This window comes from Mus musculus, chromosome 10, assembly GCF_000001635.26.
Source record: "Mus musculus strain C57BL/6J chromosome 10, GRCm38.p6 C57BL/6J".
Classification (NCBI taxonomy): domain Eukaryota; kingdom Metazoa; phylum Chordata; class Mammalia; order Rodentia; family Muridae; genus Mus; species Mus musculus.
Window position 1 is genome coordinate 30,550,617 of NC_000076.6, and position 24,965 is coordinate 30,575,581.

The following is a 24,965-nucleotide window of genomic DNA, read 5'->3' on the forward strand; positions in this document are numbered from 1 at the left end:
AGGCCACAGAAGGCCCAGGGCTGGAGGAAGCTAGTGATGAGCAGCCCCGTGGAGGTTCTGGGAACTGACCTCAGGTCTGCTGGAAGAACAGCAAGCACTCGTAACTGGTAAGCCATGCTGCTAGCGCCCACACTTTATTTTAACTGATAATTTGAACATATGGTTATGGGATATAATAGAAATTTTTGATATATGTATGTTAATCATATTCCTTTTTAAAACTTTATTTCATGAACATGTGCATACAGGTGCCACACACACCTGCTGAGCTTGGAGAACAACTTTCAGGAATCTTCTCCTTCTACAACATGGTGTCTGTGGAATCAAACTCTGGGTCACCGGGCCTGTGCAACGTAGCAAGCCACCTTGCTGGCCTTGCTGTCACTTCTATCAGTAACACCAGCAGCTGGATTTCTATCTTCCACAAAGAACATTTCTAGACAGTTTAACAGTTGGCAAAAAGAAATTAGATAACAAAAGCTCCATGGATTTGTGGAACCTGAGCAAGCAAGTGGACTCACTCAGGAGCTCTGCAGCTCTGAGACGAATCTCTGCTCTGTTTCAGTTTCGTTTCAGCCAGAGGAAGCCATGAATATTAAACCCACCAATATCAGAATGTAGTGAAGAGACAACAGAGATCTAATAATGAGCATGGGAGGATCTGGAAATAACTGACACAAATCAACCAGTAGATTTCCACAGTACTCTTCCCACTTGAGCTAGCTACACAGCTGGGAGAAATCTATCCTCAAATGAAACGTCTACAAAGGAACACAAACTAGCTCTACCTTATTCCTGGCACTCACGTCTCGTTGGGGTACAGTCACCCCTGTTATTTGGTGATACTTTTTAGACGTCTCTTATGTGTGTAAACAATTTAAGCTTCTTCAGTTTTCACATGACTCTCAAACACCTCTAAGTGTTAGTTGCTCCTTTCCATATCCCTCCCCTTTCCTTTCTTCCATCTCTCCCCCCATTTAATCCCCTGCTCCAATCCCAAATGTGTGCCCTATTTCCCCTTCCTTGAGAGATTTCCCTGCCCCACCTTCCCACTTGTCTCTTACTCTGTACCTAACCTCTATGGTTATACAGTTTGTAGCATGTTCATCGAATGCTTAAACGGTAACCTAACATCCACATATGAGAGAAAACGTATACTATTTGTCTTTTGGGGTCTGGGTTACTTCAGTCAGGAGGACTTTTTTTCTAGTTCCCTCCATTTACTCGCATATTTCGTAATTTTATTTAACAGCTGAATAAAGTTCTGTTCTATAAATATATCAATATTTAGTCTTGTTTGGGCTTTTTGTGTGTGTGTCTTACTATTCTTTTGCATATACACCATGGTTTCCAATTTTGTGGTTTATGCATTTCCTGTGCCTTTCTTTTCTTCCTTATTTTTTTTTAAATGATGGTTTGTTTGCCTAATTGTTTTCTAGAGAGAAAGAAAGGGTGCGGGGACATGGGTGAGAAAGATCTGGGAGGAGTTGGTGAAGGAAAAATGGTGATTAGAATAGCTTGTTCAAAAAGAAAACTTGCAAAAAAAAAAAAAAAAACCCAAAAAACTAAAACAAAACAAAAAAAGGAGAAACTGATACTAAGTTTTATACCCAGGAAGCTCATGCTGGCTTGAAACATACTATGTAGCCCAGGCTGCCTCAACCTTGAGATCCTCCTGCCTCAGGAGCCTGAATACTAGGATTACAGTCTACTTTTAAACATCCTTGTAGCTATAAGGGTCTGGGCATTTTTCCCCTTTTTCCTTGTATAAATTATTAGAAAAGTTACTGAAGAAATGTACAGTGGCTACTTTTTAAGGTCTTTGGAAATATAGTTAGCTTAAATCCTTGACTTTTACTGTACAGGAAATGCTGTGAAAGCTGTCCTCTGTATGCAGCACCCACATTTGCATCTAGAAATCACTGAAGCTCTCACTCTATGCCGTAAAACCTTGTCCTGTGGGCAGTGAGTCACTGCCCCTTCAACTGCCAGCAGCTATACCCAAGACTGGGCCAACTGGCCTGTCATAGAAGGTGCTTTTGGAGTCCCACATTTCCCCAAGGCTCACAGGTAGTTCCTGGAGGAGCAAGTTCAGAACTACCCACCCCTATGGGTATACAAACAGTTAATAGATGCTGTGGGGGATTTCTTTTCCCTTCAAGTTGTACATAGCTGCCAAAGTTTCTGTAAACAACCCCAATTAAATTCATTGTTTTTAACCAAGCTAGACTTTTCTGGAATTGTTTTTATGCTGTGTTGTTGTACCATGTTTGGGACAAATAAACATTTGTTTGTCTCCTCAGATAGAAAAGTTCAACAATGCACAGGAGACATCATAAGATCAGGTCTGCTCAGTAGACCAATGGAATAGAATTGAAGACCCAGAAATGAACCCACACACCTATGGTCACTTGATCTTCGACAAGGGAGCTAAAACCATCCAGTGGAAGAAAGACAGCATTTTCAACAATTGGTGCTGGCACAACTGGTTGTTATCATGTAGAAGAATGCGAATCGATCCATACTTATCTCCTTGTACTAAGGTCAAATCTAAGTGGATCAAGGAACTTCACATAAAACCAGAGACACTGAAACTTATAGAGGAGAAAGTGGGGAAAAGCCTTGAAGATATGGGCACAGGGGAAAAATTCCTGAACAGAACAGCAATGGCTTGTGCTGTAAGATCGAGAATTGACAAATGGGACCTAATGAAACTCCAAAGTTTCTGCAAGGCAAAAGACACCGTCAATAAGACAAAAAGACCACCAACAGATTGGGAAAGGATCTTTACCTATCCTAAATCAGATAGGGGGCTAATATCCAACATATATAAAGAACTCAAGAAGGTGGACTTCAGAAAATCGAACAACCCCATTAAAAATGGGGCTCAGAACTGAACAAAGAATTCTCACCTGAGGAATACCGAATGGCAGAGAAGCACCTGAAAAAATGTTCAACATCCTTAATCATCAGGGAAATGCAAATCAAAACAACCCTGAGATTCCACCTCACACCAGTCAGAATGGCTAAGATCAAAAATTCAGGTGACAGCAGATGCTGGCGTGGATGTGGAGAAAGAGGAACACTCCTCCATTGTTGGTGGGATTGCAGGCTTGTACAACCACTCTGGAAATCAGTCTGGCGGTTCCTCAGAAAATTGGACATAGTACTACCGGGGGATCCAGCAATACCTCTCCTGGGCATATATCCAGAAGATGCCCCAACTGGTAAGAAGGACACATGCTCCACTATGTTCATAGCAGCCTTATTTATAATAGCCAGAAGCTGGAAAGAACCCAGATGCCCCTCAACAGAGGAATGGATACAGAAAATGTGGTACATCTACACAATGGAGTACTACTCAGCTATTAAAAAGAATGAATTTATGAAATTCCTAGCCAAATGGATGGACCTGGAGGGCATCATCCTGAGTGAGGTAACACATTCACAAAGGAACTCACACAATATGTACTCACTGATAAGTGGATATTAGCCCAAAACCTAGGATACCCAAGATATAAGATACAATTTCCTAAACACATGAAACTCAAGAAAAATGAAGACTGAAGTGTGGACACTATGCCCCTCCTTAGAAGTGGGAACAAAACACCCTGGGAAGGAGTTACAGAGACAAAGTTTGGAGCTGAGATGAAAGGATGGTCCATGTAGAGACTGCCATATCCAGGGATCCACCCCATAATCAGCATCCAAACGCTGACACCATTGCATACACTAGCAAGATTTTATCGAAAGGACTCAGATGTAGCTGTCTCTTGTGAGACTATGCCGGGGCCTAGCAAACACAGAAGTGGATGCTCACAGTCAGCTAATGGATGGATCACAGGGCTCCCAATGGAGGAGCTAGAGAAAGTACCCAAGGAGCTAAAGGGATCTGCAACCCTATAGGCGGAACAACATAATGAACTAACCAGTATCCCGGAGCTCTTGACTCTAGCTGCATATGTATCAAAAGATGGCCTAGTCGGCCATCACTGGAAAGAGAGGCCCATTGGACACGCAAACTTTATATGCCCCAGTACAGGGTAACGCCAGGGCCAAAAAGGGGGAGTGGGTGGGTAGGGGAGTGGGGGTGGGTGGATATGGGGGACTTTTGGTATAGCATTGGAAATGTAAATGAGCTAAATACCTAATAAAAAATGGAAGAAAAAAAAAAAAGATCAGGTCTGCTAACATTCCCTCACTGAGATGTTTCTTTGGTCAGCCTTGTCATAGCAGGACTTTAGGACACATTAATGTGATACTTGGGGCTTAAGGTTCACCCCTGATGAATTATGGGAAAAGATGCACTGTCTCTGCAACAGGTCATAAGATATCCAACTGTGGTCCAGCTGTCTTGCAGATAAGGGGGAATCACAATGGAAAACAGGCAGATGGGGGCCATCTTTGGTTTGGGTGGTGAAGTGGATTAAGAAGATGAAGTGCCCCATAATCAGCATCCAAACGCTGACACCATTGCATACACTAGCAAGATTTTATCGAAAGGACCCAGATGTAGCTGTCTCTTGTGAGACTATGCCGGGGCCTAGCAAACACAGAAGTGGATGCTCACAGTCAGCTAATGGATGGATCACAGGGCTCCCAATGGAGGAGCTAGAGAAAGTACCCAAGGAGCTAAAGGGATCTGCAACCCTATAGGTGGATCAACATTATGAACTAACCAGTACCCCGGAGCTCTTGACTCTAGCTGCATATGCATCAAAAGATGGCCTAGTGGGCCATCACTGGAAAGAGAGGCCCATTGGACACGCAAACTTTATATGCCCCAGAACAGGGGAACGCTAGGGCCAAAAAGGGGGAGTGGGCGGGTAGGGGAGTGGGAGTGGGTGGGTATGGGGGACTTTTGGTATAGCATTGGAAATGTAAATGAGCTAAATACCTAATAAAAAATGGAAAAAAAAAAAAAAAAAGAAGATGAAGTGGAGGCACCTCCTCGCCGTTTCTTACAGCTGAGTGGGAAGGGTCAGATAGGAAAGAATACACGCCATACCAGTAAGGGATCCAAAACCTTGTAACCTGTGGGAAGAATCCAACAGAACCAGGATGAGACAGGATGGTAAGACAGCTGGGAATGAAAGAAGTACTGTCATGCTCAGGTCACCAAGCAAGATAGGACGTGTCCACTGGAAGCTAGTCAATGCATCACAGACACTGGGGCTGGGTTTGGCTCTGCTGAGCCCCACAGGCATCTGATCTTTATGAAGTAGGAGAAACTGGGACTTAGGCTGTCTTAAGTGCTACAGCAATCAAAATGGATTAGGAAAGAAGATGGTAAGTTCTGTTCCAGGTCACTTGAAAGGAAATGTGGCCATGTCTACGTCGAGCTGGAGGCCCTAGGGGAAAAGCTAACCGAAAGCCAAAAGTGCTTAACAATTTCTCCAAGTACCTAAAGCCTGAAAAGCAAGTAACCATAGGGGTTTCTAACAGGGCAATACCAGTAGTTCCCACGAGAGCAACTGCTACTCAGAAAGGAGAGTCTGTGGAGAGGAAACAGCTGATAAGCACAAGCCAGGGCCTCGTTTAGGGGCTGAGATGTACAGCACTCCAGACTGAGGAGCTGGGATAGCTCACAACGAATGGTTACTGTTTCTAAAGATCTGATGTAACACTTCCCCTCTATGTATCCATGTTGTCCTGAAGGAATGGAATCTCTATGTGCTGTGTTGGACTTTGTAAACTACTTTTTAGTAAGCTTTTGGCTACTGTCCATTGAGACCAATTGGTGTGTGCTTGCAGTGGAGTGCGTGGGCCCCAAGTGATCCTCCCCACACTATGTAAAATAGTCTCATTACGTGACGCTAACCTGAGTGTTCCACACATTTAAAGAGGCATCTGAAAGACAAGAAAGCTCATCCACACAAGCTATGTTGGGAAATCATCAAGACAGGAAGCAGGCTCAGACCTGCAATGAGATTCTTGCGTGTTTTACACCTAAACAAGGTATAGATGAGACTAATGAGTGACCAAGAAAATTCTAACCAGTCTGCCTTTAAACATAAAACTGGCTCCTGAGTGTGACAAAGGCCATCTAGCCCGAGTAGAAAAAGCAACAGAGCACGCAGGGTGGAGTCTCAGCAATCGACTCCTATGATCCAGTTCTTGGATGCAATCAGTATCAATAGCAAAGGCTGACTTGTGTAGGCATCACAGGGTCACAGTGAGAGGGAAGCGTCTCATTCCTGGTACTGGGGTTTGTTCAGTTACCTTAGTGCTATGGCGATTTCAATGTGAGTGGTCTCCATAAGCTCATATGGTCACAGTGAGTGGAACAATTTAAAAAGGATTTGCAAGCGGGCAGTGGTGGCACACGCCTTTAATCCCAGCACTTGGGAGGCAGGTGGATTTCTGAGTTCGAGGCCAGCCTGGTCTACAAAGTGAGTTCCAGGACAGCCAGGAACTCACTATATAGAGTTCTATATAGTGAAACACTGTCTCAAAACAAAAACAAAAACAAACAAACAAACAAAAAATAAAACAAAAAACAAAAACAAAAAAAGGATTTGCAGATGTGGACTTGCTGGGTGAGGTGTGTCACTGGGAGTAGGCTCTGAAGTTTCAAAATCCCATACCAACTCCAATTAGAGCTCTCTGTCTCTGTGTGTGTATGTCTCTCTCTGTCTTTGCCTACACCCTGAGGAGCAAATGAAAGCTCTCAGCTACTGCTCTAGCACCATGTCTTGCCTGCCTTTTGCCAGTTCCCACCTTAATAATCATGAACTCTGACATTCAGAAACCACGAGCCCCCAGTCAAATGCTTTCCTTCATAAACTGCCTGTGTCACAGTGTCTCTTCACAGCAACAGAAAAACAACAAAAACAAGGGGCAGAACCCAAAATGCACAGCTTCTTGAAAATAATTTTCCTCATTTTCTAAAATAGATGGACTAAACTAGATTTAATTCTTCTAGATTTATTTATTTTATAAATATGAGTGTTTTACCTGCATGTATATATATACACCCATGTTCATGTCTAGTAGCTACATGAATGGCCAAAAGAAATGATCTGATCCCCTAGGATAAGAGGTATGAAGAGCTGTGAGACACCTATGTGTGGTGCTGGAACTTGAACCTGGGTGTTCTTTGAGAGTAACAAGTGCTCTAAACCTCTAAGAAAACTCGAAGCCTGTGTTCAGTAACTTGAATGTATGTACTTACCAAGTGATAAACGAAGGCATGACTAAAGCTAGGCCAAAGTCACTTCAAATACAATGGCTATAAAGCAGACAAAAAGGTACATGGCTTCCAAATCTTGGGGTTCCTAACGTACCATTGTTACTGCTGTCCTCAGGTGCTTTAGAACAAGCATATACAGCAAAGACAGGATCTGTGGCGGGATCAAAAACTGAACTGTCATGTTAATAGTGTCTTTCAAACCTGAGACTCTATCCTTCTAAAAGAGAGACAGAAAGGAGAGAGAAGGAGGAAGAGAGGGAAGGAGGAAGGGAAGGAGGGAGGAAACCTTATATTTCCCATTGATGTGTACAGCTCCATTCAGCAGCCACCAGTTACCAAGTAACAAAGCCAATGCTGCTCACCATAAGACAGAGCTTTATACATATGCAAACTTTGTATTTTGGTCTGAGCTTGTAAGAAAGATGTATTGTATTTAAGGTACTCATAACTGGCATATAAGAAAGCCAGCAGACATGAGTAAGTTACTCAGGTAAATTTTTAAAACCCCTTTGGTTGTACTAGTTAGCAGCTACTGAACATCTAAGATATACCAGCTAAGTGATACACAACAAGGGCTGGCAAATTTTTCATACAAAGAGCCAGAATGCAAATATTTTTGATTTTGTGGGTACATGTATTTCTTCCAACTATTTTTTTTTGGGGGAGGGCAGAGTTTTATGTAGTCTAGACTAACCTCAAACTCAAGAGGTAGCTGAGGATGACCTAGAATTCCAGCCATCACATCTACACCTTCTAAGTACTAGTTTTATCACTGGTATGAACAATGTCAGATTTTCTGTCAAATACTCTTACGAGTTTTCTAACATTTAAAAAAAAATTGTAAAAGGTAGTCTAAGTTCAACCACCTTATTAAAACAGTATGAAAAAAGTATATCTGGATCAAAAGCTGTACTTTGCCAATACCTTATTTAAAAGGGTCAAAAAAGAAAAAAAAATCCATTAAGTGGAAGGGAACTATTTTCACTTGTATATAAGAGTAGAGCAAGGATATTGATAACTATTAAATATGAGCAAAATTAGAGATGAGGAAACAGAATCCTTAAAACAAATACTGTAGAAAATAACATTAAAAAAATAAAGACTACATACTCTGGTGTATATACTGGTAGCCAATAGACTAGTCTTCCACCCAGTACAAGGGTCTCAGCTGCAAAATTTAACAGGTCAAAAAACATGTCACTCAGGTGATAACTCAAGGAAACAGGAACGTGGCTTTCTGGACTAAAAAAGAAACCAAATATTTCAAAGTAAGTTAAAAGTATAATACTGCTCACAATACTTATAAAAAAAATCAACAAGTTTTTAAAAGTAATAGCTTGTGGAATTTCATTTACCATTTTTCTATTCCCTTTGGTATGTCCTTCTGTGAACCTGATCTTCTTGTAGATTCTCTGATACCATATGGAGCTAGGCATAAAACAAAACAAAACAATGTGATAGTCAAGTCAACCAGACACTAGCAAGGGACAGACTCAATGTGGTATGCAATGAAATGTGATAACCAGATACACACTGGCTGATTTTATGTGTCAAACTGACATAAGCTAGAGTCATCAAAAGAAAGGAGCCTTAGCTGAGGAAATGTCCCCCATGAGATGCAGCTGTAAGGTGTTACATTAGTGGCCAATGGGGGAGGGCCCAGCCCATTGTAGGTGGTGCTATACCACCTGCCTGGTAGTCCTGGATTCTATAAGAAAGCAGGTTTAGCAAGCCATGGGGTGCAAGCCAGTAAGCAGCACCCCTTCCCTCCAGGCCCCTGCATCAGCTCCTGCCACCAGGTTTCTGTTCTGCTTGGCTTCCTGTCCTGACTTCTTCCAATGAATGACTATGATCTGGAAGTGTAAGCCCAATAAACCCTTTCCTCCCCAACTTACTTTTTGGTCATGGAGTTTGTCACAGCAATAGAAACCCAAACTAAGACACTAGGGGAGGAAAAACACCACCTATGCATTATTCTATCCCAAAATAGTTAACATAAAATGCTCAGGGAAGGACAACTGTGTTAGGCTGTAGACACGTTTTAAGTAATGGAGCCCCAAAACTACTAAATGCTGTGCCTGCCTCTGAAGTGGACTCAAGGGAAAAAAAATTGCATAATTTTAGTGGTCCACCTGACAAAATTGACTAATAAAATGTTGATTAAATTATTATCTCAATTTACTAAGACTGATTGCTATACTGTGGCTAAGATACTACCTGTGTTCTCAGGAAATACACACTGAAGTACAGAAGGAAAATATCACAGTGAAAGAAGGAGTAGTAAGTAATGAAGGTTCAGCCAAATTTCACAATTCACATTCACAACATCGTAATGCCATCAGAATGATCTTTTGTTAGATTTAAAATGCTCTAAGCCATCAAAGAACTTTTGCTGGCTGAGATAAACATCTTCACTTTGCACTATTTACAGATTTGCCAATGCTATATAGAAAAGGCACGTCTGTTTAGACAGGCTGCCTCAAACATTCAATATTCTAAGGGTGCAGACCCTAAGTTTTCATGTAGTGTTCCAAAATGAGTTTATTCACAAGACCAGCAGCTTGTACAGCCCCACATTTCTCTACGTCTAGAGAGGAGCTGCCAGTGGAGACAGATGCTATACAGGCTTTCACCTATGGAGAACCCCCTGAGGTTGACACAGTCACCATAAACAACACTCTAGATCTAGTTGCCATAGTAACAACCAACCACAGTCAATATAAAAATACATGCTTCAAAAAAATGCAAGAGAAAGCATGGCAAATCATGTACAGCTATAATTACAGATGGGGGATAAATATATTTGCTAAAATGAAACCACAAATCCTTAAGTACTTAAGTTAGTAACCTGCTGCTTAGTCCTAACTTTGCATTGTTTTTATGTGAGGAAGTTAAGAGTCGGAAGAAGCCTAGAACAAGTGGCCATCTTGGAGTGTGCTAATATACGTTGTATTTAACAAGTAATTCAGAAAACTAACCCATTCCTACTCTGTATTAAAACAAACTCACGATCTGTGATGATTGCATCAAAATATGTTCCCTTCCTCCAGGAAGGCTTAGACGCATCTGAAACCAAGACATCAAGGTAAAACTTCTCTAAGCCATACTGACGAAGATTTGCCCTGATGTTTTCATCTGGTCCACGCCATTTCTGGTTTTTTCTACTAGCCTTTCCTAAAGAGAAAGAAAGTGAAGGTACAAAATTATTCCATCAAATAGTATTCTTAATTTCTTTAGTTTATCCAAAAATACTTTTACAATCATGCATCCCGTATTTACCAATGTAAAGTGTGTATTCATTTGTAACCCTAATTCTATGCATACAATGAGGCAAGTATTATTTCACCTTATTATTTTGAACAGTAAAACATAACTTTTTAAAGTGGCCAATATTTTCTAAGTATGAAGTGTTCATCAGTAGGATACATCAGCGAGAAGAACATGACCTTTCCCACAGCAGTAAAGACTTCCATGCTGAACAAGTGTTTGATCAGACAAATGAGACAGATATAGAGAATGCTAACATGAAACACAGCAGTTTGCCCATACAGAAGCTGACAAGACAGAAACGTTACCAGTAAAAAGTCAGTGTTGGAAGACAGGAAGCAGAAGATGAACAGAAGCTCAGCAACTTCCCCTGATTATATTGGTCCTCTTTCTAAGGAGGACTGAAGCATCCTGGTCTTTCTTCCTCTTGAGCTTCATGTGGTGTCTGAGTTGTGTTGCAGGCATTTCACGCTCTTTGCCTAATATCCACTTATCAGTGAGTACACACACTGTGTTCTTTTGTGACTGAGTTACCTCAGGTATTTTCTAGATACATCCATTTCCTGCAAATTTCATGAAGTCACAGTAATAGCTGAGTAGTACTCCATTGTGTAAATGTCTGTATCCATTACTCTGCTGAGGGACATCTGGGTTGTTTCCAGCTTCTGCCTACTATAAATAAGGCTGCTAGGAACATAGTGGAGCATGTGTCCTTGTTATACGTTGGAGAATCTTCTGGGTATATGCCCAGGAATGGTATAGCTGGGTCCTCAGGTAGTAGTAGTACTATGTCCAATTTTCTGAGGAACTTCTAGACTGATTTCCAGAGTGGTTGTACCAGCTTGCAATCCCACCAGCAATGGAGGAGTGTTCCTCTTTCTCCACATCCTTGCCAGCATCTGCTGTGACCTCAGTTTTTGATCTTAAGCCATTCTGACTGGTGTGAAGTGAAATCTCAGGGTTGTTTTGATTTGCATTTCTCTGATGACTAAGGATGTTGGGCTATCATCTTTTGGATTTGTTGAAAGATTACTTTCTTGCTTTTTCTAGGGTGTAGTGTAGGGCTGGATTTGTGGAGAGATACTATGTAAATTTGGTTTTGTCATGGAATATCTCATTTTCTCCGTCTATGGCAATTGAGAGTTTTGCTGGGTATAGTAGCCTGAGCTGGCATTTGTGTTCTCTTAGGGTCTGTATGACATCTGCCCAGGATCTTCTAGCTTTCATAGTCTCTGTTGAGAAGTCTGGTGTAATTCTGATAGGTCTGCCTTTATATGTTACTTAAACTTTTTCCCTTACTGTTTTTAATATTCTTTGTTTTGTGCATTTGGTGTTTTGACTATTATGTGATGGAAGGAATTTCTTTTCTGGTCCAGTCTATTTGGAGATCTGTAGGCTTCTTGTATGTTTATGCGCATCTCTTTGTTTAGGTTAGGGACGTTTTCTTCTATAATTTTGTTGACGATATTTACTGGCCCTTTAAGTTGGGCATCTTCACTCTCTTCTGTGTCTATTATCCTTAGGTTTGGTCTTCTCATTGTGTCCTAGATTTCTGGATGTTTTGTGTTAGGAGCTTTTTGCATTTTGCCTTGTATTTGACTGCGGTGTCAATGTTTTCTATGGTATCTTCTGCACCTGAGATTCTCTCTTCTATCTCTTGTGTTCTGTTGGTGATGCTTTCATCTATGACTCCTGATCTCTTTCCTAGGTTTTCTATCTACAGAGTTGTCTCCCTTTGTGATTTTTTTTATTGTTTATATTTCCATTTTTAGATCCTGGATGGTTTTGTTCAATTCCTTCACCTGTTTGGTTGTGTTTTCCTGTAATTAAGGGATTTTGTGTTTCCTCTTTAAGGGCTTCTACTTGTTTACCTGAGTTCTCCTGTATTTCTTTACGGGAGTTAGTTATTTATGTCCTTCTTAAAGTCCTCTATCATCATCATGAGATATGATTTTAAATCAGAGTCTTGCTTTTCCTGGTGTCTTAAGAGCATCCCTAGCCGGGCGTGGTGGCGCAAGCTTTTAATCCCAGCACTCGGGAGGCAGAGGCAGGCGGATTTCTGAGTTCGAGGCCAGCCTGGTCTACAAAGTGAGTTCCAGGACAGCCAGGGATATACAGAGAAACCCTGTCTCAAAAAACCAAAAAAAAAAAAAAAAAGAGTATCCCTGGCTTGCTGTGGTGGGAGAACTGGGCTGTGATGATGCCAAGTAGCCTTGGTTTCTGTTGCTTATGTTCTTGCCCTTGCCTCTCACCATCTACTTATCTGTGGTCTTAGCTGGTCTTGCTGGTCTTGCTATCTTTGACTGTGGCTTGTCCCTCCTGTAAGCCTGGGTGTCAGCACTCCTAGGAAACCAGCTCTCTCTAGGTGGAATTTAGGTACTGAGAGCTGTGGCACAGGGTCATCTCCAGGGTACAGATAGAAACTGGAAGGATCCTGTCCAAGGCTGTTCCTTGCTTCCTGTGTCCTGATGGCTCTGGACAGGTCCCTTTGGGTCAGGAATTTGAGCAGGAGTGGTGGTCTTACCTGTGCTCTCAGGTGTATCAGCACTCCTGGGAGACCAGCTCTCTCCCAGTGGTGGGCTTTGGGTATGGAGAGCTGTGGCACAGAGTAAGCTCCGGGACACAGACAGAAACCAGAAGCTACAATTCTACCCTAGGTACCAGTTTCATAAGTGCTTGTTCTAGCCTTATTGTTATTCTTGAGGCAGTGACTGGAACATAGAGACCCTCCTGCTTCTACTTCCAGAGTTACTGTAATCCCGGCAATTATAGCCATGTACCACCATGTCCTGCAATTATTCTTATATAATTACATACTTTTTGTAATATGATTAACTTACAGTAAAACAAATATCAAAAAAAAAAAAAATGAAAAACCCCAAACAGTGAGCAGTGTAAAAGAAAGAGGAATTAGACAAATAAATGACAGAAGAAAAATTATACACAGAAATAAAAACATAAAGCCTTAAAGAGGCTGCAATAAAACTGTCAAAAGAATAAAATCAGCACCAGTGAGCATGTCACCTAGGAAATCACAGAAGCATCTTAAAGTCAATACTGCCGAACTATAGTTCTGTACCCTCAGTGGGTGTTTCAAGCTGAACAGTTGGCTTCATGCTCCAAGATCACAGGCAATGTGAAAGTGAGACCAAAAGCAGATTGCAGGCTTTCAGGCAGCATTCAGGCAAGAAAAAGAGAAAACTGAAATACAGCTTTCCTTGATCCTACAGGACTCAAGGAAAGGCTTTTGACTTTCCAACTGGGAAAAACATGAGACTGTTTTACAATATAAACTGAGAAATCAAAAACAGAGAACAGAAGACATACCTACTAGTACCTGGATAAACTCTGAAAAACTCTTCTCCAATATAAATCAATTTTATAAATCAATTTCCGGAAGGGTATTAAATATCTTTTCAAAACTTTTACTAAGTAAAAATGTCTTTAAAAGCTCTGTTGGATAATTTTCTTAAAACAAATATGTGACTTCTACAACCAATAAATTAGAGTAAGTGTTAGAAGTTTACTCACTCTAATACAAACATAATACACAGAGCATCCATGAGACCACCTCCTCCTGGGGCTACACAGAAGACACACACACCCTGCCTTCAGTAGGAGAGGGAGCTAGCCCCACCTCTAGCCTAGACAGCATGGTAGAGGAGGCCCTGGTAGTTTTGAGAGTGAGTAAGCTGGCTTCACCACTCACCAGCTGCAGCGCTTGGGGTGAGTTGGCCCTGCCCCTCCCCTGAGCAGTTCTGGAGAGCTGGCTCTAATGGGGTGAGCATGGAAGAGCTGTCAGGCTGAGCAACTCAGCTACCACCCAGGCCCATATCCAAGACCCATAGATGGCCCACCACAACTATGAACTTCCCCCATCGATGAACCGCTGGAGTACATGAAAGGGCTGGTCCTACAGACCAAAGCTTTAGTATCTCCATGACACAGACAAACAACAGGATATCAAGCAGGATATCCTGGTGAGGGTCCAGTATTGATCGTGTAGCAGAAGCCAAAGACCTCAAAGAAGACCCATGACTCAGGGCAAAGAACATCTGCAAAAAAAACTTTTTAGTAAAAGTGTATACTGTTTTTTCTTTTTTTTCTTTCTTTTTTTTTTTTTGGCAAAAGAGCAGCTTCCATAGTGAGAGTTTTGTTTGATTTCTTTTGGTGGGAGAGGCTACAAGGGCAGACAGCAGATATGGTGAGACAAGGACATGGGTGGGACTGGGATGCATGAAATGAAATTCACAAAGAATCAATAAAAAGTCAGGGGAAAAAGATCAAGGTAGGGCAATAGGTTATTAGTGTTGCACACAAGGATTTCAGCAACAGAAAGTGTAATTAAACCTCGCCTTTAAATTAACCTATACTGAGTGAAGGGAAGTGTTTTAAGAACTGATCCAAGTTACAATAGAGGATTACAACAAACAATTTCAAAAGCATAAATTAAGTTGGCATTTTTAATAGCATTCCACTATGGGAAATATAATTTTTTACTCTAATTCCATTCATTCACACACCATTTGTGAAGCTTTTAAGTTTTTAAATAGTTTCAGTAATTGATACAAAATTAAAGTGTATTAATGTTTCAAGTTACATTCATTTAAAGGCAGAATCTTTAAATTTGTAGACACCTCAAGAGTTTCAAGTATGTTCTAGTCACAAAAATCTAAATTTTCATGTTACTCAAAGACTAAATATTAATTCAACCTTATTCAATGCATGATTGCTGAGTAAATCAGTAATCATAATCTTAAGTAGAAACTACATACATTTCTATTTATTTATTTATTTACTTACTTATTTATATTTTAGGGTCACTGGTGTTTTGCCAGCATATATATCTGTGTATGGGTGTCAGAAACTTTGGAACTAGAGTTACAGATAGGTGTGAGCTGCCATGTGAATGCTGGGAATTGGATTCGGGTCTTATGGGAAAATCGTCAGTGCTCTTAACCACGGAGCCATTGCTCCAGCCCCATCCCTCTATAGACATGCTCTTAACATGTACTTGCTGACTACAAAATGCACACTCCATCTCTTCCATATTGTCTTTCTCAACTTTAGTTTGCCTTTAAAAACAAAACAAACAAACAAAATCCTTCTTGTATTAAGATGACAAGTTCTTGGCCAGGGTTGAAGGGAATTTTTCTTATTCATGTTAATATTGTTCTAGTTTGCACCTCATACATTGAGTGATCATATTGTCAAACGTGGATACACAAAGAAGTTTTATGGAAAATTACATTAAAATGCTGTGCTTTATACACTAAAATGTCACATAAAGCTACCTTATGATTTTAAAGGACTACTTGGCTTAACAACAAAGACTGTAAGTTCTACTCACCCAAGCCATGAACTGTATTGTAGTCTATGTCTGTCCCACACACATATGCACCAAAGTGAGCAGATGCTATAAGGAGGCCACCTGGAAAAATCACACAATTATGACTGTTAGACTAGTGTTCCTTTCCTGATTTAATTTGATCCAGAGTCTTATGAACTAGCTGCAGGCAGAGAATCCTGGAATGACATCAAGCCTAGTTAAATTTAGCAAGGCTCAGAACTGAACAAATAAACCCTAAACTGAACTTGCTAAATTGGCCAAAAGGCAGAGAACCAATGCATATCATGGCACTGTTACTTCACAACACTACCTAGGGAATGCTAGTTATTGTTCAAAACGATGTATAGTTAGACATTTTCAGGTTATCTTAAGATTATTCAAAAACATTCTGTTCCAATTTTAAAAGCAAGCACACAAGTCTGCAAACACAAAGATCTAAAGTAAATTAATAACTGAGCTCAAGTCTCAACAAACAAAAGTGAGCATGTTTCACATGTGAAATTCTGATTCTTACGGGTTAAAACATGGCCTGTTTTAAAATATTGTCAAAAAATATAATATAAATCTCTGAATAAGTTATCTAATTAATATTAGTAATTAGTATCTAATTAGTATCATTGTTCTATTATACAGTGCTATGACTAAAGTAAAATTAATATCCCAATATAAAATTACCAGACTAAGGAAAATGACAAATGTGACTGGTTCAAAAATCAAAGTTCTAACAATTAAAAATGAAACATTTAAAGAAAATAAGTATTTTTATTAGGAAAAATTCAAAGTTAAATAAAATATTAAATGCATTTTTATTAAACTGTACATCATTATGTATTCAAATAAAGTGCTTTTTATGATTGATCAATCCCTAATTTTAATATGGGAAAATGTAAGTAGGAATGAGAAATTCATTTTTAGACTACAACATAAGCACAGGCCTTTGGGGCAAATTCTTGGGTTTTTCCTTCCATCCTTCTAAATGTTACCTCTAAAATTAGTACAATGTCTTAACAGTGTCGAGATTACACATTACAGATCTACAGGCATTTAAGACACACTTTGCTCATGTAAACACACTAACTACTTCTTGTTGTATCCCTTGGAGAAGGAGGATGTTGGGCTCAAAGCACAGCAGAAGCCAAAACCTAAGTCTTCTCACAGTAACCCTGACGCATTTGTGAGGCGCAGTATGAAGGAGACCTCATAGTTCTTGATCTAGAAATGGCGTAGTCTGTAGTTAGGAAAGGTATTGCACGTGATGACTTGGGAGACTCACCAAGTCACTTCAGCGAAATCACAAGGAATACTACAATTCTGCCAACCAAGGCAGATACTCACCTAGAAGAGCTAGTTGTCAAGGGGACAGAAAAGCTGTCCTGTGCTTCCTTAACCAGAACCTTATCCATTGCTTAGAGGGACCTTTGAGAAGACTCAACTTACAGAACACTGCTGAAAGGAGACGAATAATCTGTTAGACTCGCCTGTACTCGTGTCTTCTTTTAATTTTTAAAATAAAATCACAGTGAGTTGGTTTCTCTGACCCTGGGCAATTGTTGCTAATCCTCTACTGTCTTTCACTTACAGCAGGTCTGCACTCTGTCATACCTTACATGGAGTGTTCTTGGGTGGAAAGGGAAACACAGGGGGAAGTGTGTACAAGGTAGGAATGGTACTCAGCCATTGTTGTTATCCAGACTAAGAATATTATTAATACCACATATGTAAGTCAGTGTTTCAATTTCCTGTAACTTTAACAGTAGCCATTTTAAGGTCAGGGTAAGATCTTTTTGTTGTTGTTGTTGTTTGGTTTTTCGAGAAAGGATTTCTCTGTGTAGCCCTGGCTGTCCTGGAACTCACTCTGTAGACCAGGCCGGCCTCGAACTCAGAAATCCGCCTGCCTGTGCCTCCCAAGTGCTGGGACTAAAGGCGTGCGCCACCACACCCGGCTCAGGGTAAGATCTTATAAGCAAAAAAATACAACAAGCAGATTTTATTCCACACTATAAAGCTTAACTTATGAGTTTTGTCTCTGTAGAAGTATGGGAAAGCTTTGAACATGTGAGGAAATGTGAGACTAGGCTTTGGCTTTGCTAACAGAGAAAGGGAAAAGAAGCTGGTACTCCTGCTGCCACCATGTATGTTTCATCCCTCTGAAAACGGAACTCCAATGAGCAGCCTATGTCCAAGAAGACTGCCAAAGGCAGCAATACAACCAGAGTACCCACAAACCAGGAAGAACGGTGAAAGACTGGACAAGCAGAGAGACTGTGCTGAACTACCAAGACAGACTTTCCAGTCCTATTCTCTATCCAGCAGTTTCTCCCAGGGCCAAGGCAATTTCCCCGCTTGGATTCTATGTCTGCCATTCTGAAACGGCAAAGTTAAAAGGGAGCTGTATTCTCTTCCTGACATCTACAAATCTCTGGACATAAACAAGGCAAGAAGTCTGTCTCCTTGGTGGACATGTTATAGACCCGACTCACCTGAGAGAAGTATGAGAGAGAGTCCACACTATGCCCTCAGAGCTCTATACTACACAAGACAATGAGCACACACTCATCTCGACCTCTTTAACTATCAACAAAAAAGATAGATGTTTACAAATTAGAGCCTCAATTCCCTTGCTGCTAAAATAGCAGCAATTTATCAATATTTCAGAAAATAGCCCAAGAGGGGACAAGAAAAGGAGTTCATGGTCAAACATCTCATCCTCGTTTACTGCTCACCATATCTAACATCTTCACCAAAAAATATCTAAGTCCATAAGAAAGTAACAATTAAAAAAAAAAAAATAGTAGTAGGAGCTAAAGAGATGGCTCAGCTCTTCCAGAGGTCCTGAGTTCAAGTCCCAGCATCCATATAGTGGGTCACAACCATTTGTAATGGGATCTGATGCACTCTTCTGCTATGTCCGAAGAGTGACAGTGTGCTCACACACAATAAAAAAAAAATCTTAAAAAAAAAATAGTAGCATAGCATTCCATTGAATGTTTCAAGTTTTCAAGTAACACTCCATCATTGCATGCCTGGAGTGAGGCTAGGAGGAGGGCCTTTAGTCAACAGGTTATTCTAATGCGGGTGACTGTAGAATCCCAGATCTTCCTTCTGCTCTTGGCTTAGAGGTAAGCAGTTAAGTCTACCCTGAACCCCTCATCATTGTTTTCTGATATCCAAACAAGGCCTAACACAGTCAAACTAAAAATGAATCCTTCTCTTTGTAAATTATTTTGCATATTTTGTTATAACAGAACGTTTATTAGCATACCAAATGGCTAAAATAGGAGCAAATTCTGCTACTAAGCAAATTAAGTAAAGCTGTGCATCCAGTTACTAAAAGGTCACACTGAGACAGGTGTGGTATATTCATGCTAAACTTTAATAGTAGTGCTTCCTCACCACTCAATTCAAATGTGATTAAAATGAGAAAATATCTGCCAAGACAGAAAGGAGAGTGAGGTCATAATGTAATTATAAGCAGCTGCTAACTGTCTAAAAGAAAAAAGAAAGGAAGAAAGGAAGGTGTTTATACAAAAGGAAGATCTCAGCCTACTCTAAAACCCTGAAAACAAAATCTCTGGTGCCCCACTAGTCAGTGCCCCACTAGTCAGTGCTGATGCATTTGGAATCTGTTCACATTTCAATTTGAACCATTAAAGGGATACACTTGAATTCAGTAAAACCACAATGAAAGCCAAAAAACCGTCATCAAACAGGATTCGAAAACCTATAGCCATGAGAGGCACAGGACTACTAACTTCTCTGGTCTTTTCTAAGGCACAAGCTGTCTGTGAAGCAGGAGTTCAATGAGGAGACCAATCACCCTTAGGAACTTTCTGTGCAATACTAGGGGCTATCACTAGTTTCAAAGTAAAAATGTCAAAAACTTTTTAGGACTTTTTAGGACTGACATCCTAAAGCCAACTTAAACCACTAACAACACAAATTATGAGACAATATTGTAGTGGTAACTCTTGCAAAGATTCACCAATCATTTGACCTCAGTCTTCTATGGGAAGAGAGAGATGATCAAGGCTGTCCATTGTAGGGAGCCTCCCACAGCAATCATGGTCAGGTACCCATACCTCTCACCAGGCACAAGGCGGTTGGCACCTTGAAGCTGTGAAGATGTAATTTCGAGATATGCCTAGGCTCGACTACATCAAAGGAGGCCTACTCCTTTTCCTCCTCTGTTATGACAATGTATACCAGTCACACTGTACATAAATATTATATAATTCCAAGGAACTGTTTTTACTTCATAAAAAGAGCTTTTTGTTTGTTTGTTTCTAAGTTTATGTAGTGGCTATTCCTGGTTGTCAACTTGACAATATTTGGAATGAACTACAATCCGGAATTGGAAGGCTCACCAGTGACCCTTATCTGGAGGCTTGGAGATCCTTATCTGGATCTTGGTTTGAAGATCTTGAGCCATAGTGGCTATGGATTCCAGAAGATTGAATCTCCGAGTTTAAGGAACACACCTTTAATCTGGGCTACGCCTTTCATCTGGGATTAAAGGTGTGGTGGAACACACCTTTAATCTGGGCTACACCTTCTGCTGGAGACAATATAAGGACATTGGAAGAAGGGAGTCTAGCTCTTGCTCTTGCTCCTTCGCCTGCTTGCTGTGTGAGACTGAGTAACTGCTAGATCCTTGGACTTCCATTCACAGCTGCGACTGAACAATTGTTGGGAATTGGGCTGCCGACTGTAAGTCATCAATAAATTCCTTTACTATCTAGAGACTGTCCATAAGTTCTGTGACTCTAGAGAACCCTGACTAATACAGAAGTTGGTACCAGGAGTGGTCCTAGAGTAACAGAAGTACAAGGATGAATCTTTTAAAATACTGGAATTGGCTTGTTGATCCACCTGCACTTTCAACTATTGAAACCTCTCCAGATTCTCTCCCTCCTGGGAGCGCAGAGAATTTTGAAGACCCATGGTTGAAACTATATTTCGAACTTAAAGAAGCTAATGCCCTTGATTTTCTTAATGAATTACGTGATTCAGTGCACAAAGCTTTCTATAAGATGGGGAAAAAAATCGGAAAATGATTTTACTGGCTGGCTGCTCTTAGTATCTGTGGAAAGAATGATGAATGAAAGGAAGGAGTTGTGTGATAAAATCGAAAGGCTCCAGACACAAGTAAACGATCTAAAAGTTGCTAAGTGTGTCCTTGAGGAGAATCTTCTCTCTTGTAGCAATAGAGCTCAAGTTGCAGAAAATCAAACGGAAACTCTCATTGTAAGGTTGGCTGAACTACAGCGAAAATTCAAGTCTCAGCCTCAGAGTGTGTCGACAGTTAAAGTAAGGGCTCTAATTGGCAAAGAATGGGATCCTACAACATGGGACGGGGATGTGTGGGAAGACCATGTTGAAACTGAGAATTTTGAATCTTCAGATTCTCAAGGGTTTGCCCCACCTGAGGAAGTAGTACCCTCAGCCCCACCCCTTGAAATAATGCCTTCCCCACATGAGGAAATTAATTTTGCAGAGTCTGATAAACCAGCAATGACTTTCACTACTGATGTTTCTCAAGGCCCACCAATAGTTTCTTCTAGACCTGTAACCAGACTCAAAGCAAAACAGGCTCCTAGAGGGGAGGTAGAAAGTGTAGTCCATGAGGAAATTCGCTACACTACTAAGGAGCTTAATGAGTTTGCTAATTCATTCAAGCAGAAACCTGGTGAATATGTGTGGGAATGGAATTTAAGGGTGTGGGATAAGGGTGGAAGGAACATAAAACTAGAGCAGGCTGAGTTTATTGACATGGGTCCTCTGAGTAGAGATTCTAGGTTTAATATGGAAGCTCGCATAGTTAAAAAAGGTGTCAAAAGTTTGTTTGAATGGTTGGCTGAGGTGTTTATCAAAAGATGGCCTACTGGAAATGACTTGGAGATGCCTGATATTCCGTGGCTTAGTGTTGATGAAGGGATTTTAAGACTTAGGGAAATTGCAATGCTAGAGTGGATATATTGTGTAAAGCATAATTGTCCACAATGGGAAGGTCCAGAAGATATGCCTTTCACCAGCTCTATAAGACGCAAATTGGTGAGAGGGGCACCAGCACATTTGAAGGGTTTTGTTCTTTCCCTTTTCCTTGTGCCAGATCTTAGCATTGGAGATGCTTCTGCTCAATTAGATGAATTAAATTCACTGGGTTTAGTTGGATTCCGAGGTAAAAAGGGCCAGGTGGCAGCATTGAATCGCTGGAGACAAGGTGATTCTAGTTATTATAATGGACAGCGTAGACAAAAGAATGTTTATAATAACATACCCAGTAATGGTCAGCACAGGAGAGGTGAAATTTATAATGGCATGACTCGGTTGGACCTTTGGTACTGGCTAACCAATCATGGTGTTTCCAGGAATGAAATACATAGGAAGCCTACTGCATATTTGTTTGATCTGTATAAGCAGAAAAATTCTCAAACAAATGAAAGAAAGGCTACATTAGATCGTGGTAAACAGCCAAATGAAAGAAAGGCTACATTAGATCGTGGTAAACAGCCAAATGAAAGAAAGGCTACATTAGATCGTGGTAAACAGCAATCTCGGCCAGTGAATCAATTTCCAGACTTGAGACAGTTTGCAGATCCAGAACCCCTTGAATGAAAGGGTGGCCAGGTTCCACTGAGGAAGGATCTTGATAAGACACTCAAAGGTTTTGCTGTTACCCTTTCTCCAGTTCTTCCCCAGAGGGACCTACGGCCTTTTACAAGGGTAACTGTACACTGGGGAAAAGGAAATAATCAGACTTTTCGGGGTCTGCTGGATACTGGTTCTGAGTTGACACTGATCCCAGGGGATCCCAAGAAACATTGTGGCCCTCCAGTTAAAGTAGGGGCTTATGGAGGGCAGGTGATTAATGGAGTTTTGACTGATGTCCGACTCACAGTAGGTCCAGTAGGTCCCCGGACACATCCTGTGGTAATTTCCCCAGTTCCAGAATGTATAATTGGGATAGATATACTCAGAAATTGGCAGAATTCTCATATTGGTTCCCTGAACTGTAAAGTGAGGGCTATTATGGTTGGAAAGGCCAAATGGAAGCCTTTAGAGTTGCCTCTGCCAAAGAAAATAGTGAATCAAAAACAGTATCGTATTCCTGGAGGCATTGCAGAAATTAATGCCACTATCAAGGACTTGAAAGATGCAGGGGTGGTGGTTCCCACCACATCTCGATTTAACTCTCCTATCTGGCCAGTGCAGAAAACAGATGGATCATGGAGAATGACAGTTGATTATCGAAAACTAAATCAGGTAGTAACTCCAATTGCAGCTGCTGTACCAGATGTAGTTTCGTTACTTGAGCAAATTAACACATCTCCGGGCACCTGGTATGTGGCTATTGATCTGGCAAATGCCTTCTTCTCAGTACCTGTCCATAAGGACCACCAGAAGCAATTTGCTTTCAGTTGGCAAGGCCAACAGTATACCTTCACAGTTTTGCCTCAAGGATATATTAACTCTCCTGCCCTGTGTCATAATTTAGTTAGAAGGGATCTTGATCGTTTGGATCTTCCACAAAATATCACATTGGTGCACTATATTGATGACATTATGCTGATTGGACCAAGTGAGCAGGAAGTAGCAACCACTTTGGACTCATTGGTAACACATATGCGTATCAGAGGATGGGAAATAAATCCAACCAAAATTCAAGGACCATCTACCTCAGTGAAATTCTTAGGAGTCCAGTGGTGTGGGACATGCAGAGATATTCCTTCTAAGGTGAAAGATAAGTTATTGCACCTGGCCCCTCCTACAACCAAGAAAGAAGCACAACGTTTAGTGGGCCTATTTGGATTCTGGAGACAACACATCCCTCACTTGGGTGTGTTACTTAGGCCTATTTGCCAAGTGACTCGGAAAGCTGCTAGCTTTGTGTGGGGCCTGGAACAGGAGAAGGTCCTTCAACAGGTCCAGGCTGTTGTGCAGGCTGCTCTACCACTTGGACCATATGACCCAGCAGACCCGATGGTACTTGAGGTGTCTGTGGCTGATAGAGATGCTGTTTGGAGCCTCTGGCAGGCCCCTGTAGGTGAATCACAGAAAAGGCCTTTGGGATTTTGGAGCAAAGCTCTACCATCATCTGCAGACAACTATTCTCCCTTTGAAAAACAGCTCTTGGCCTGCTATTGGGCCTTAGTGGAAACTGAACGTCTGATAATAGGACACCAAGTTACTATGCGACCTGAACTACCCATCATGAGCTGGGTACTATCAGACCCTGCAAGTCATAAAGTGGGACGTGCACAGCAGCAGTCTATTATCAAATGGAAGTGGTATATACATGATCGGGCCAGAGCAGGTCCTGAAGGCACAAGCAAGTTACATGAAGTTGCTCAAATGCCTATGGTTTCTACTCCTGTTACAATGCCATCTGCTGCCAAGCATGACCCTATAGCCTCATGGGGTGTTCCCTATGATCAACTGACCGAAGAGGAGAAGACTAGAGCCTGGTTTACTGATGGCTCTGCACGTTATGCAGGCACCACCCAGAAGTGGACAGCTGCAGCATTACAACCCCTTTCTGGGACAACCTTGAAAGACACAGGTGAAGGGAAATCTTCAGTGGGCAGAACTTAGGGCAGTACACATGGTATTACAGTTTGTTTGCAAGAAGAAATGGCCAGATGTACGATTATTCACTGACTCATGGGCTGTAGCCAATGGATTGGCTGGATGGTCAGGGACTTGGAAAGATCACAATTGGAAAATTGGTGAGAAAGACATCTGGGGAAGAAGTATGTGGATAGATCTCTCCAAATGGGCAAAGGATGTGAAGATATTTGTGTCCCATGTAAATGCTCAACAAAAGGTGACTTCAGCTGAGGAGGAGTTCAATAATCAAGTGGATAAGATGACCCGTTCTGTGGACAGTCAGCCTCTCTCCCCAGCCATCCCTGTCATTGCTCAATGGGCACATGAACAAAGTGGCCATGGTGGTCGAGATGGAGGTTATGCTTGGGCTCAGCAACACGGGCTTCCACTCACCAAAGCTGACCTGGCTACAGCTGCTGCTGATTGCCAGATCTGCCAACAGCAGAAACCAACACTGAGCCCCAGATATGGCACCATTCCTCGAGGTGACCAGCCAGCAACCTGGTGGCAGGTTGACTACATTGGACCACTTCCTTCATGGAAAGGACA

The 24,965-nt window shown here is 41.3% G+C and overlaps 1 protein-coding gene across 11 annotated transcripts in view; it reads right to left on the reverse strand.

Annotated features, from left to right (window-relative positions):
- The window catches only part of Trmt11 (tRNA methyltransferase 11), a 67,925-nt gene that overhangs the window by 16,392 nt on the left and 26,568 nt on the right, over positions 1–24,965 (reverse strand). For 10 of the 11 annotated variants that reach the window (NM_001358806.1, NM_028604.3, XM_006512877.3 and 7 more), the window contains 4 exons: positions 15,810–15,890; positions 10,202–10,366; positions 8,548–8,620; positions 8,303–8,434 (listed from right to left, as the gene is read on the reverse strand). In NM_001358806.1, the coding sequence (NP_001345735.1) occupies positions 8,303–8,434; positions 8,548–8,620; positions 10,202–10,366; positions 15,810–15,890 (451 nt within the window). Of the gene's footprint in view, positions 1–8,302; positions 8,435–8,547; positions 8,621–10,201; positions 10,367–15,809; positions 15,891–17,144; positions 17,256–24,965 lie in introns of all 11 variants that reach the window. The other variant, XR_003948811.1, reaches the window with a different exon arrangement.